Below are 15,660 nucleotides of genomic sequence, written 5' to 3'. Positions count from 1 at the left end.
GTGTGTGTATGACCTGTGACCCAGTCTGTGTGTGTATGACCTGTGACCCAGTCTGTGTGTGATTTGATTTGATTTATTATTGTCACATGTATCGGGATACAGTGAAAAGTATTGTTTCTTGCGCGCTATACAGACAAAGCATACCGTTCATAGAGAAGGAAAGGAGAGGGTGCAGAATGTAGTGTTACAGTCACAGCTAGGGTGTAGAGAAAGATCAACTTAATGTGAGGTAGGTCCATTCAAAGGTCTGACGGCAGCAGGGAAGAAGCTGTTCTTGAGTTGGTCGGTACGTGACCTCAGACCTTTGTAGCTTTTCCCCCATCTATGACCTATAGTGTGTGTGTGTGTGTGTGCGATCGAGGACCCAGTCTGTGTGTGTGTGAGCTGTGACCCAGTCTGTGTGTGTGTGAGCTGTGACCCAGTCTGTGTGTGTGTGAGCTGTGACCCAGTCTGTGTGTGTGTGAGCTGTGACCCAGTCTGTGTGTGTGTGAGCTGTGACCCAGTCTGTGTGTGTGTGACCTGTGACCCAGTCTGTGTGTGTGCGATCGAGGACCCAGTCTGTGTGAGTGTGAGCTGTGACCCAGTCTGTGTGTGTGTGAGCTGTGACCCAGTTTGTGTGAGTGTGAGCTGTGACCCAGTCTGTGTGTGTGTGAGCTGTGACCCAGTCTGTGTGAGTGTGAGCTGTGACCCAGTCTGTGTGTGTGTGAGCTGTGACCCAGTCTGTGTGTGTGTGTGCAATCCCAAAAAGAGAGAAGGTGGAAAGAGAGGGACACAGATAGAAGCGAGATGCAGAGACGGTAAGAAGCAGAGAAAGGAAGAGCGGTTAGGGGGTTAAGCGAGAGGCGAGTGGGGGGGGACATGGGCGTGCATAGAACATAGAACATTACAGCGCAGTACAGGCCCTTCGGCCCTCGATGTTGCGCCGACCAGTGGTACCAATCTAAAGGCCCTCTAACCTACACTATTCCAATATCATCCATATGTTTATCCAATAACCATTTGGATGCTCTTAATGTTGGCGAGTCCACCACTGCTGCAGGCAGGGCATTCCACGCCCTTACTACTCTCTGAGTAAAGAACCTACCTCTAACGTCTGTCCTATATCTCTCACCCCTCAATTTAAAGCTATGTCCCCTCGTGCTAGCCATCACCATCCGAGGAAAAAGGCTCTCACTATCCACCCTATCTAATCCTCTGATCATCTTGTATGCCTCTATTAAGTCACCTCTTAACCTTCTTCTCTCTAACAAAAAACAACCTCAAGCCCCTCAGCCTTTCCTCACACGATTTTCCCACCATACCAGGCAACATCCTGGTAAATCTCCTCTGCACCCTTTCCAACACTTCCACATCTTTCCTATAATGCGGCGACCAGAACTGTACACAATACTCCAAATGCGGCTGCACCAGAGTTTTGTACAGTTGCAGCATGACCTCCTGGCTCCGAAACTCAATCCCTCTACCAATAAAAGCTAACACACCGTACGCCTTCTTAACAACCCTATCAACCTGGGTGCCAACTTTCAGGGATCTATGCTCATGGACACCCAGATCCCTCTGTTCATCCACACTACCAAGTATCTTACCATTAGCCCAGTACTCTGTAATCCTGTTACTCCTTCCAAAGTGAATCACCTCACACTTTTCCGCATTAAACTCCATTTGCCACCTCTCAGCCCAGCTCTGCAGCTTATCTATGTCCCTCTGTAACCTGCAACTTCCCTCCGCACTGTCCACAACTCCACCGACTTTAGTGTCATCCGCAAATTTACTAATCCATCCTTCCACGCCCTCATCCAGGTCATTAATAAAAATGACAAACAGCAGTGGCCCCAAAACAGATCCTTGCGGTACACCACTAGTAACTGAACTCCAGGATGAATATTTCCCATCAACCACCACCCTCTGTTTTCTTCCAGCTAGCCAATTCCTGATCCAAACCACTAAATCACCCTCAATCCCATGTGTCCGTATTTTCTGCAAAAGCTTACCGTGGGGAACCTTATCAAACGCTTTGCTGAAATCCATATACACCACATCAACCGCTTTACCCTCATCCACCTCTTTGGTCACCTTCTCAAAGAACTCAATAAGGTTTGTGAGGCACGACCTACCCTTCACAAAACCGTGCTGACTATCCCTAATCAAATTATTCCTTTCTAGGTGATTATAAATCCTATCTCTTATAATCCTTTCCAAAACTTTGCCCACAACAGAAGTAAGGCTCACCGGTCTATAATTACCAGATTAGAGATTAAGACTTCCAGAAGCCGCCAGATATAGAGACAGAAAGTGAGAGACCCGAGAATGTCTCGATGCACAAACTCAGAATCACAGAAACTGATAGAGCGAGCGAGATCAGAGCAGAAACAAAAGTGAGAGAGTCCGGCGAGAGTGGGTGAGAGAAACAGAGAGGGAGGAATAGAGACTGACAGGCAGAACCAGAGAGAAAGAGAGCAGAATGTGTGAGTTTAAAATGACACGGCCTACGCCAGGTGTTTAAGGTTTATTAAAGTGTATTTATTAGTGTCACAGGTAGGCTGACGTTAACACCGCAATGAAGTTTACTGTGAAAATCCCCCTAGTCGCCCACACTCCTGTTCGGGTTACACCGAGGGAGAATTTAGCACCCTAACCAGCACGGTCTTTCGGACTGTGGGAGGAAACCGGAGCACCCGGAGGAAACCCACGCAGACACGGGGAGAACGTGCAGACTCCGCACAGACACTGACCCGAGCGGGGAATCGAACCCGGGTCCCTGGCGCCGTGAGGCAGCAGTGCCAACCCACTGTGCCACCGTGCCACCCCTGTGTCCTTGGATCCTAGTCTCTCTGATTAATGGAAACATCCTCTCCACTCTATCCAAGTCTCGCAGTATCCTCTAAGTTTTAATAGGATCCCCCTCATCTTTCTAAACTCCAACGACTTACCTGGATAGTCACATGAGCAGCCTGGGAATGGAGGGATACAAACGATTGGTCTAGTTGGACCAAGGAGCGGCACAGGCTTGGAGGGCCGAAGGGCCTGTATCCTGTGCTGTACTGTTCTTTGTTCTTTGTACAGACCCAGAGTCCGCAACCGTTCCTCATACGACAAGCTCTTCATTCCAGGGAATCATTCTTGTGAACCTCCTCTGGACCCTTTCCAAGGCCGGCACATCCTTCCTTAGATACGGGGCCCAAAACTGCTCACAATATTCCAAATGGGATCTGACCAGAGCCTGATACAGCCTCGGCAGTACATAAGATCAGAAGACATAGGAGCAGAATTAGGCCACTCGGCCCATCGAGTCTGCTCCGCCATTCAATCATGGCTGATATTTTTCTCATCCCCATTCTCCTGCCTTTTCCCCATAACCCCTGATCCCCTTATTAATCAAGAACCTATCTATCTCTGTCTTAAAGACACTCAATGAGCCGGCCTCCACAGCCTTCTGCGGCAAAGAGTTCCACAGATTCACCACTCTCTGGCTGAAGAAATTCCTCCTCATCTCTGTTTTAAAGGATCGTCCCTTTAGCCTGAGGTTGTGCCCTCTTGGTTCTAGTTTCTCCTACTAGTGGAAACATCCTCTCCACATCCACTCTATCCCAGGCCTCGCAGTATCCTGTAAGTTTCAATAAAATCCCCCCTCATCCTTCTAAACTCCCAACGAGTACAGACCCAGAGTCCTCAACCCGTTCCTCATACGACAAGCTCTTCATTCCAGGGATCATTCTTGTGAACCTCCTCTGGACCCTTTCCAAGGCCGGCACATCCTTCCTTAGATACGGGGACCCAAAACTGCTCACAATACTCCAAATGGGGTCTGACCCCAGAGACTTATACAGCCTCAGAAGTACATCCCTGCTCTTGTATTCTAGCCCTCTCGACGTGAATGCTGGCATTGCGTTTGCCTTCCTAACTGCCCTAACCAGCACGTCTTTCGGGACTGCGGGAGGAAACCGGAGCACCCGGAGGAAACCCACGCAGACACAGGGGGGAGAACGTGCAGACTCCGCACAGACAGCGACCCGAGCCGGGAATCGAACCGGGGTCCCTGGCGCTGTGAGGCAGCAGCGCTAACCCGCTGTGCCACCGTGCCGAAAGCGGGTGAGGCAGGGGGTCAGATACCCACCGTGCTGTCCGTGTCAGGTCACTTCTAGCTCTCATGTACTCCAGGAACTTTCCCTGCCGAACTGCCCACAATGGTGCGTCAGTCACAAACAGCTCAGGGACAGCTTAAAGGAAGAAACTCTCCGTCACAGTTGAGGGGACTCTCCCCCACCCCCGCCATCCCCCGTAACGCGAGAGGATCTGAAACTGTGATCTGCATTTTCATTCTATCTCTTGCGTGGAGTCTCGGTGATGGCTCAGTGGGATTTCCCCTCCCTCTCTCTCTCTCTCTCTCTCTCGCGCCTCTGCGTCAGTGGGTCTCACTCCAGCACTCACAAACCAGGCCGACAGTCCGGTGACAGAACTGAGGGGAGCGCCGCACTGTGGGAGGGTCAGTGCTGAGGGAGCGCCGCACTGTTAGAGGGTCGGTGCTGAGGGAGCACCGCACTGTGGGAGGGTCAGTGTTGAGGGAGCGCCGCACTGTGGGAGGGTCGGTGCTGAGGGAGTGCCACACTGTGGGAGGGTCAGTGCTGAGGGAGTGCCGCACAGTGGGAGGGTCAGCTGAGGGAGCGTCGCACTGTGGGACGGTCGGTGCTGAGGGAGTGCCGCACAGTGGGAGGGTCAGTGCTGAGGGAGCGCCGCACTGTGGGAGGGTCAGTGCTGAGGGAGTGCCGCACTGTGGGAGGGTCAGTGCTGAGGGAGCGCCGCACTGTGGGAGGGTCAGTGCTGAGGGAGCGCCGCACTGTGGGAGGGTCAGTGCTGAGGGAGTGCCGCACTGTGGGAGGGTCAGTGCTGAGGGAGTGCCGCACTGTGGGAGGGTCAGTGCTGAGGGAGTGCCGCACTGTGGGAGGGTCAGTGCTGAGGGAGCGCCGCACTGTGGGAGGGTCAGTGCTGAGGGAGTGCCGCACTGTGGGAGGGTCAGTGCTGAGGGAGTGCCGCACTGTTGGGGGGTCAGTACTGAGGGAGTGCCGCACTGTGGGAGGGTCAGTGCTGAGGGAGCGCCGCACTGTGGGAGGGTCAGTGCTGAGGGAGCGCCGCACTGTGGGAGGGTCAGGGCTGAGGGAGTGCCGCACTGTGGGAGGGTCAGTGCTGAGGGAGCGCCGCACTGTTGGGGGGTCAGTACTGAGGGAGTGCCGCACTGTGGGAGGGTCAGTGCTGAGGGAGCGCCGCACTGTGGGAGGGTCAGTGCTGAGGGAGCGCCGCACTGTGGGAGGGTCAGTGCTGAGGGAGCGCCGCACTGTGGGAGGGTCAGTGCTGAGGGAGCGCCGCACTGTGGGAGGGTCAGTGCTGAGGGAGCCGCACTGTCAGAGGTGCTGTCTTTCAGGATGAAACATTAAACTGAGGAAAAAGTGGGACACGCTCCCACGGGAAGTGGAGGAGAATATTGAACTCGATTCCAGAGGGAGTGGGGTAGAATTGGGACTCGCTCCCACAGGGTACGGGGAAGAATGTGTGACTCGGTTCCACAGGGAGTGGGGAAGAATGTGGAACTCGCTCCCACGGGGAGTGGGGAGAATGTGGAACTCACTCCCACGGGGAGTGGGGGAGAATGTGGAACTCACTCCCACGAGGAATGGGGGAGAATGTGAGACTCGCTCCCATAGAGAGTGGGGGAGAATGTGGAACTCGCTCCCACGAGGAATGGGGGAGAATGTGAGACTCGCTCCCATAGAGAGTGGGGGAGAATGTGGGACTTGCTCCCATGGGGGAGTGGGGGAGAATGTGGGACTCGCTCCCACAGGGTACGGGGAAGAATGTGTGACTCGGTTCCACAGGGAGTGGGGGAGAATGTGGAACTCGCTCCCACGGGGAGTGGGGAGAATGTGGAACTCACTCCCACGAGGAATGGGGGAGAATGTGAGACTCGCTCCCATAGAGAGTGGGGGAGAATGTGGGACTCGCTCCCACGGGGAGTGGAGGAGAATGTGGGAATCACGCCCCCTGGGGAATGGGGGAGAATGTGGGACTCGCTCCCACGGGGAGTGGAGGAGAATGTGGGAATCACGCCCCCTGGGGAATGGGGGGAGAATGTGGGACTCGCTCCCACGGGGAGTGGGGGAGAATGTGGGACTCGCTCCCACGGGGAGTGGGGGAGAATGTGGGACTCGCTCCCACGGGGAGTGGGGGAGAATGTGGGACTCGCTCCCACGTGGGAATGGGGGAGAATGTGGGACTCGCTCCCACGGGGAGTGGGGGAGAATGTGGGACTCGCTCCCACGTGGGAATGGGGGAGAATGTGGGACTCGCTCCCACGGGGAGTGGAGGAGAATGTGGGAATCACGCCCCCTGGGGAATGGGGGGAGAATGTGGGACTCGCTCCCACGGGGAGTGGGGGAGAATGTGGGACTCGCTCCCACGGGGAGTGGGGGAGAATGTGGGACTTGCTCCCATGGGGAGTGGGGGAGAATGTGGGACTCGCTCCCACGGGGAGTGGGGGAGAATGTGGGACTCGCTCCCACGGGGAAGTGGGGGAGAATGTGGGACTTGGTCACACAGGGGATGGGGGGGGGGAGAATGTGGGACTCGCTCCCATGGGGGAGTGGGGGAGAATGTGGAACTCGCTCCCACGGGGAAGTGGGGGAGAATGTGGGACTCGCTCCCACTGGGAGTGGGGGAGAATGTGGGACTCGCTCCCATGGGGGGAGTGGGGGAGAATGTGGGACTCGCTCCCATGGGGGGAGTGGGGGGAATGTGGGACTCACTCCCATGGGGAGTGGGGGAGAATGTGGGACTCGCTCCCACGGGGAGTGGGGGAGAATGTGGGACTCGCTGCCACGGGGAGTGGGGGAGAATGTGGGACTCACTCCCACGGGGGAGTGGGGGAGAATGTGGGACTCGCTCCCACGGGGGAGTGGGGGAGAATGTGGGACTCGCTCCCACAGGGGAGTGGGGGAGAATGTGGGACTCGCTCCCATGGGGAGTGGGGGAGAATGTGGGACTCGCTCCCACGGGGGAGTGGGGGAGAATGTGGGACTCGCTCCCATGGGGGGAGTGGGGGAGAATGTGGGACTCGCTCCCACGGGGAGTGGGGGAGAATGTGGGACTCGCTCCCACGGGGAGTGGGGGAGAATGTGGGACTCGCTCCCACGGGGGAGTGGGGGAGAATGTGGGACTGGCTCCCATGAGCCAAGGTGAATATTGTCGGTACTGGATAAACACATGAGGGAGAAAGGAATAACAGGGCATGGTGACGAGGATGAGATGATGAGTGGGTCGGAGGAAGCTTGTGTGGGGGTGTTATCCATTAGCTGACTGTTGATGGATGATTACAGTGCTTTAAGCCATCCTTTCTCCTTTCCAGAAGTACAGTGTGCCGCTGTGTGGGATGGGAACCTCAGTGCCCTCACTCACCACCATCACCAACAGCCAGGAGCTCCAGTGGATGGTGCAACCCACGGTGATCACCACCTCCCCATCCAACTTCTACCCAAGAACCTACCCCTACCCACACATGGGAATGAGCACTGCCCCGGGTCCCTCGGGCCTGTCCAGAGCAGGCGTTATCAGGACAATCATGCCCCCTCTCGGGGGAAGGAGGCGCAAGGAGGAGGAGGTAGGTGCATCGGAAAGGAGGTCACACTCCCGGCTTTACACACTCTTTGACAACAATTTTATTTCTCATTTATAGCCCCGTCCCTAATTGCCCCCCCTTGAGTAGCTGGTGGGTGAGCGGCCATCTTGAACCCACTGCAATCCCTGTGTGTGGTGTAGGTACGCCCACAGTGCTGTTAGGGAGGGAGTTCCAGGATTGTGATTGGACATCAGTCAGTCCCCGTGTGTGGTGTAGGTACACCCACAGTGCTGTTAGGGAGGGAGTTCCAGGATTGTGATTGGACATCAGTCAGTCCCCGTGTGCGGTGTAGGTACACCCACAGTGCTGTTAGGGAGGGAGTTCCAGGATTGTGATTGGACATCAGTCAGTCCCCGTGTGGTGTAGGTACACCCACAGTGCTGTTAGGGAGGGAGTTCCAGGATTTTGACCCCAGCCACAGTGAAGGAACGGCCGATATATTTCCAAGTCGGGATGGTGAGTGGCTCGGAGGGGGAGCTTGCAGGTGGGGGTGTTCCCCATGTGTCTGCTGCCCCCCCCCCCCCTTGTCCTTCTAGGTGGTAGAGGTGGTGGGTTTGGAAGGTGCTGTCGAAGGAGCCTTGGCGAGTGGCTGCAGTGCATCTTGTAGATGGTACACACTGCTGCCACTGTGCGTCGGTGGTGGAGGGAGTGAGTGTTTGTGGTTAGCGTGTCGATCGAGCGGGGCTGCTTTGTCCTGGATGGTGTCGAGCTTCTCGAGTGTTGTTGGGAGCCGCACCCATCCAGGCAAGTGGGGAGTGTTCCATCACACTCCTGACTTGTGTCACACAGGAATATGTTTAAGTATTTGTTACCCCGTAGATTGGGAGTGATGTGGGGAAAAATTAATACTGTTTGAATTCTTGCACAAAATTAAGAGAGACTGCACTTAGACAGGGCAACATTTAACAGGGACCCCCTGTAAATATTGACACACTCCCCCCTGGGGACCCCCTGTAAATACTGACACACTTCCCCCGGGGACCTCCTGTAAATACTGACACACTCCCCCCGGGGACCTCCTGTAAATACTGACACACTCCCGCAAGAGCCCCCTGTAAATACTGACACACTCCCCCCGGGGACCCCCTGTAAATACTGACACATTCCCCGGGGACCCCCTGTAAATACTGACACACTCCCCCCCCCGGGGACCCCTGTAAATACTGACACGCTCCCGCAAGAGCCCCCTGTAAATACTGACACACTCCCCCCGGGGACCCCCTGTAAATACTGACACATTCCCCGGGGACCCCCTGTAAATACTGACACACTCCCCCCCCCGGGGACCCCTGTAAATACAGACACACTCCCCCCCGGGGACCCCCTGTAAATATTGACACACTCCCCCCTGGGGACCCCCTGTAAATACTGACACACTCCCCGGGGACCCCCTGTAAATACTGACACACTCCCCCCCCGGGGACCCCCTGTAAATACTGACACACTCCCCCCCCGGGGACCCCCTGTAAATACTGACACACTCCCCCGGGGACCCCCTGTAAATACTGACACACTCCCCCCCGGGGACCCCCTGTAATTCCTGACACACCCCCCCCCGGGGACCCCCTGTAAATACTGACACACTCCCCCCAGGGACCCCCTGTAAATACTGACACACTCCCCCCGGGGCCCCCCTGTAAATACTGACACACTCCCCCCGGGGACCCCCTGTAAATACTGACACACTCCCCCCCGGGTCTCCTGTAAATACTGACACACTCCCCCCCGGGGACCCCCTGTAAATACTGAAAAACTCCCCCCCCGGGGACCCCCTGTAAATACTGACACACTCCCCCCCGGGGACCCCCTGTAAATACTGACACACTCCCCCCGGGGACCCCCTGTAAATACTGACACACTCCCCCCCCCCGGGGACCCCCTGTAAATACTGACACACTCCCCCCGGGGACCCCCTGTAAATACTGACACACTCCCCCCGGGGACCCCCTGTAAATACTGACACACTCCCCAGGGACCAACTATAAATACTAAATCACTGGAGTGAGTTACAGACTGGAATCTAATCGAGGGGTTCAGGATGGTTCATATATAGAATAACAGATTCCCGGGAGTGAGTTACAGACTGGAATCTAATCGAGGGGTTCGGGGTGGTTTATATATAGAATAACAGATACCCCGGAGTGAGTTACAGACTGGAATCTAATCAAGGGGTTCGGGGTGGTTTATATATAGAATAACAGATATCTGGGAGTGAGTTACAGACTGGAATCTAATCGAGGGGTTTGGGCTGGTTTATATATAGAATAACAGATACCCGGGAGTGAGTTACAGACTGGAATCAAATTGAGGGGTTCAGGGTGGTTTATATACAGAATAACAGATACCCCGGAGTGAGTTACAGACTGGAATCTAATCAAGGGGTTCGGGGTGGTTTATATATAGAATAACAGATACCTGGGAGTGAGTTACAGACTGGAATCTAATCGAGGGGTTTAGGCTGGTTTATATATAGAATAACAGATACCCGGGAGTGAGTTACAGACTGGAATCAAATTGAGGGGTTCAGGGTGGTTTATATATAGAATAACAGATACCCCGGAGTGAGTTACAGACTGGAATCTAATCAAGGGGTTCGGGGTGGTTTATATATAGAATAACAGATACCTGGGAGTGAGTTACAGACTGGAATCTAATCGAGGGGTTTGGGCTGGTTTATATATAGAATAACAGATACCTGGGAGTGAGTTACAGACTGGAATCTAATCGAGGGATTCAGGGTGGTTTATATACAGAATAACAGATACCCGGAATTGATTTACAGACTGGAATCTAATCGAGGGGTTCGGGGTGGTTTATATATCGAATAACAGATGCCTGGGAGTGAGTTACAGACTGGAATCTAATTGAGGGGTTCGGGGTGGTTTATAGATAGAATAACAGATGCCCGGGAGTGGGTTACAGACTGGAATCTAATCGAGGGGTTCGGGGTTGTTTATATATAGAATAACAGATACCCAGGAGTGAGTTACAGACTGGAATCTAATCGAGAGGTTCGGGGTGGTTTTTATATAGAATAACAGATACCCGGGAGTGAGTTACAGACTGGAATCTAATCGAGGGGTTCGGGGTTGTTTTTATATAGAATAACAGATACCCGGGAGTGAGTTTCAGACTGGAATCTAATCGAGGGGTTCGGGGTGGTTTTTATATAGAATAACTGATACCCGGGAGTGAGTTTCAGACTGGAATCTAATCGAGGGGTTCAGGGTGGTTTATATATAGAATAACAGATACCCGGAATTGATTTACAGACTGGAATCTAATCGAGGGGTTCGGGGTGGTTTATATATCGAATAACAGATGCCTGGGAGTGAGTTACAGACTGGAATCTAATTGAGGGGTTCGGGGTGGTTTATATATAGAATAACAGATACCCGGGAGTGAGTTACGGACTGGAATCTAATCGAGGGGTTCAGGGTGGTTTATATATAGAATAACAGATACCCGGGACTGAGTTACAGACTGGAATCTAATCGAGGGGTTCGGGGTGGTTTATATATAGAATAACAGATACCTGGGAGTGAGTTACAGACTGGAATCTAATCGAGGGGTTCGCGGTGGTTTTTATATAGAATAACAGATACCCGGGAGTGAGTTACAGACTGAAATCTAATCGAGGGGTTCGCGGTGGTTTTTATATAGAATAACAGATACCCGGGAGTGAGTTACAGACTGGAATCTAATCGAGAGGTTCGGGGTGGTTTTTATATAGAATAACAGATACCCGGGAGTGAGTTACAGACTGGAATCTAATCGAGGGGTTCGGGGTTGTTTATATATAGAATAACAGATACCCGGGAGTGAGTTACAGACTGGAATCTAATCGAGGGGTTCGGGGTGGTTTATATATAGAATAACAGATACCCGGGAGTGAGTTACAGACTGGACTCTAATCGAGGGGTTCGGGGTGGTTTATATATAGAATAACAGATACCCGGGAGTGAGTTACAGACTGGAATCTAATCGAGGGGTTCGGGGTGGTTTATATATAGAATAACAGATACCCGGGAGTGAGTTACAGACTGGAATCTAATCGAGGGATTCGGGGTGGTTTATATATAGAATAACAGATACCTGGGAGTGAGTTACAGACTGGAATCTAATCGAGGGGTTCGGGGTGGTTTATATATAGAATAACAGATACCCGGGAGTGAGTTACAGACTGGAATCTAATCGAGGGGTTCGGGGTGGTTTATATATAGAATAACAGATACCTGGGAGTGTGTTACAGACTGGAATCTAATCGAGGGGTTCGGTGTGGTTTATATATAGAATAACAGATACCCGGGAGTGAGTTACAGACTGGAATCTAATCGAGAGGTTCGGGGTGGTTTTTATATAGAATAACAGATACCCGGGAGTGAGTTACAGACTGGAATCTAATCGAGGGGTTCGGGGTGGTTTATATATAGAATAACAGATACCCGGGAGTGAGTTACAGACTGGAATCTAATCGAGGAGTTCGGGATGGTTTATATATAGAATAACAGATACCCGGGAGTGAGTTACAGACTGGAATCTAATCGAGGGGTTCGGGGTGGTTTATATATAGAATAACAGATACCGGGGAGTGAGTTACAGACTGGAATCTAATCGAGGGGTTCAGGGTGGTTTATATAGAGAATAACAGATACCCGGGAGTGAGTTACAGACTGGAATCTAATCGAGGGGTTCGGGGTTGTTTATATATAGAATAACAGATACCCGGGAGTGAGTTACAGACTGGAATCTAATCGAGGGGTTCGGGGTGGTTTATATATAGAATAACAGATACCCGGGAGTGAGTTACAGACTGGAATCTAATCGAGGGGTTCGGGGTGGTTTATATATAGAATAACAGATACCCGGGAGTGAGTTACAGACTGGAATCTAATCGAGGGGTTCGGGGTGGTTTATATATAGAATAACAGATACCCGGGAGTGAGTTTCAGACTGGAATCTAATCGAGGGGTTCGGGGTGGTTTATATATCGAATAACAGATGCCTGGGAGTGAGTTACAGACTGGAATCTAATTGAGGGGTTCGGGGTGGTTTATAGATAGAATAACAGATGCCCGGGAGTGGGTTACAGACTGGAATCTAATCGAGGGGTTCGGGGTTGTTTATATATAGAATAACAGATACCCAGGAGTGAGTTACAGACTGGAATCTAATCGAGAGGTTCGGGGTGGTTTTTATATAGAATAACAGATACCCGGGAGTGAGTTACAGACTGGAATCTAATCGAGGGGTTCGGGGTTGTTTTTATATAGAATAACAGATACCCGGGAGTGAGTTTCAGACTGGAATCTAATCGAGGGGTTCGGGGTGGTTTTTATATAGAATAACAGATACCCGGGAGTGAGTTTCAGACTGGAATCTAATCGAGGGGTTCAGGGTGGTTTATATATAGAATAACAGATACCCGGAATTGATTTACAGACTGGAATCTAATCGAGGGGTTCGGGGTGGTTTATATATCGAATAACAGATGCCTGGGAGTGAGTTACAGACTGGAATCTAATTGAGGGGTTCGGGGTGGTTTATATATAGAATAACAGATACCCGGGAGTGAGTTACGGACTGGAATCTAATCGGGGGGTTCAGGGTGGTTTATATATAGAATAACAGATACCCGGGACTGAGTTACAGACTGGAATCTAATCGAGGGGTTCGGGGTGGTTTATATATAGAATAACAGATACCTGGGAGTGAGTTACAGACTGGAATCTAATCGAGGGGTTCGCGGTGGTTTTTATATAGAATAACAGATACCCGGGAGTGAGTTACAGACTGAAATCTAATCGAGGGGTTCGCGGTGGTTTTTATATAGAATAACAGATACCCGGGAGTGAGTTACAGACTGGAATCTAATCGAGAGGTTCGGGGTGGTTTTTATATAGAATAACAGATACCCGGGAGTGAGTTACAGACTGGAATCTAATCGAGGGGTTCGGGGTGGTTTATATATAGAATAACAGATACCCGGGAGTGAGTTACAGACTGGAATCTAATCAAGGGGTTCAGGGTGGTTTATATAGAGAATAACAGATACCCGGGAGTGAGTTACAGACTGGAATCTAATCGAGGGGTTCGGGGTTGTTTATATATAGAATAACAGATACCCGGGAGTGAGTTACAGACTGGAATCTAATCGAGGGGTTCGGGGTGGTTTATATATAGAATAACAGATACCCGGGAGTGAGTTACAGACTGGAATCTAATCGAGGGGTTCGGGGTGGTTTATATATAGAATAACAGATACCCGGGAGTGAGTTACAGACTGGAATCTAATCGAGGGGTTCGGGGTGGTTTATATATAGAATAACAGATACCCGGGAGTGAGTTACAGACTGGAATCTAATCGAGGGATTCGGGGTGGTTTATATATAGAATAACAGATACCTGGGAGTGAGTTACAGACTGGAATCTAATCGAGGGGTTCGGGGTGGTTTATATATAGAATAACAGATACCCGGGAGTGAGTTACAGACTGGAATCTAATCGAGGGGTTCGGGGTGGTTTATATATAGAATAACAGATACCTGGGAGTGTGTTACAGACTGGAATCTAATCGAGGGGTTCGGTGTGGTTTATATATAGAATAACAGATACCCGGGAGTGAGTTACAGACTGGAATCTAATCGAGAGGTTCGGGGTGGTTTTTATATAGAATAACAGATACCCGGGAGTGAGTTACAGACTGGAATCTAATCGAGGGGTTCGGGGTGGTTTATATATAGAATAACAGATACCCGGGAGTGAGTTACAGACTGGAATCTAATCGAGGAGTTCGGGATGGTTTATATATAGAATAACAGATACCCGGGAGTGAGTTACAGACTGGAATCTAATCGAGGGGTTCGGGGTGGTTTATATATAGAATAACAGATACCCGGGAGTGAGTTACAGACTGGAATCTAATCGAGGGGTTCAGGGTGGTTTATATAGAGAATAACAGATACCCGGGAGTGAGTTACAGACTGGAATCTAATCGAGGGGTTCGGGGTTGTTTATATATAGAATAACAGATACCCGGGAGTGAGTTACAGACTGGAATCTAATCGAGGGGTTCGGGGTGGTTTATATATAGAATAACAGATACCCGGGAGTGAGTTACAGACTGGAATCTAATCGAGGGGTTCGGGGTGGTTTATATATAGAATAACAGATACCCGGGAGTGAGTTACAGACTGGAATCTAATCGAGGGGTTCGGGGTGGTTTATATATAGAATAACAGATACCCGGGAGTGAGTTTCAGACTGGAATCTAATCGAGGGGTTCGGGGTGGTTTTTATATAGAATAACAGATACCCGGGAGTGAGTTTCAGACTGGAATCTAATCGAGGGGTTCAGGGTGGTTTATATATAGAATAACAGATACCCGGAATTGATTTACAGACTGGAATCTAATCGAGGGGTTCGGGGTGGTTTATATATAGAATAACAGATACCCGGGAGTGAGTTACAGACTGGAATCTAATCGAGGGATTCGGGGTGGTTTATATATAGAATAACAGATACCTGGGAGTGAGTTACAGACTGGAATCTAATCGAGGGGTTCGGGGTGGTTTATATATAGAATAACAGATACCCGGGAGTGAGTTACAGACTGGAATCTAATCGAGGGGTTCGGGGTGGTTTATATATAGAATAACAGATACCTGGGAGTGTGTTACAGACTGGAATCTAATCGAGGGGTTCGGTGTGGTTTATATATAGAATAACAGATACCCGGGAGTGAGTTACAGACTGGAATCTAATCGAGAGGTTCGGGGTGGTTTTTATATAGAATAACAGATACCCGGGAGTGAGTTACAGACTGGAATCTAATCGAGGGGTTCGGGGTGGTTTATATATAGAATAACAGATACCCGGGAGTGAGTTACAGACTGGAATCTAATCGAGGAGTTCGGGATGGTTTATATATAGAATAACAGATACCCGGGAGTGAGTTACAGACTGGAATCTAATCGAGGGGTTCGGGGTGGTTTAT

The 15,660-nt window shown here is 51.1% G+C and overlaps 1 protein-coding gene across 5 annotated transcripts in view; it reads left to right on the top strand.

Moving 5' to 3' along the window:
• Positions 1-15,660, top strand: part of LOC144489086 (fos-related antigen 2-like) — a 45,370-nt gene that overhangs the window by 2,257 nt on the left and 27,453 nt on the right. For 2 of the 5 annotated variants that reach the window (XM_078207039.1, XM_078207042.1), the window contains exon 2: positions 7,394-7,645. In XM_078207039.1, the coding sequence (XP_078063165.1) occupies positions 7,394-7,645 (252 nt within the window). Of the gene's footprint in view, positions 1-614; positions 798-3,524; positions 4,484-7,393; positions 7,646-15,660 lie in introns of those variants that run through there. The other 3 variants (XM_078207040.1, XM_078207043.1, XM_078207044.1) reach the window with 3 other exon arrangements.

Source organism: Mustelus asterias, unplaced genomic scaffold (assembly GCF_964213995.1).
Source record: "Mustelus asterias unplaced genomic scaffold, sMusAst1.hap1.1 HAP1_SCAFFOLD_2007, whole genome shotgun sequence".
Taxonomy (NCBI): Eukaryota; Metazoa; Chordata; class Chondrichthyes; order Carcharhiniformes; family Triakidae; genus Mustelus; species Mustelus asterias.
Note: the sequence above shows the minus strand (reverse complement) of the source record. Positions and strands in the feature narration are given on the sequence as shown.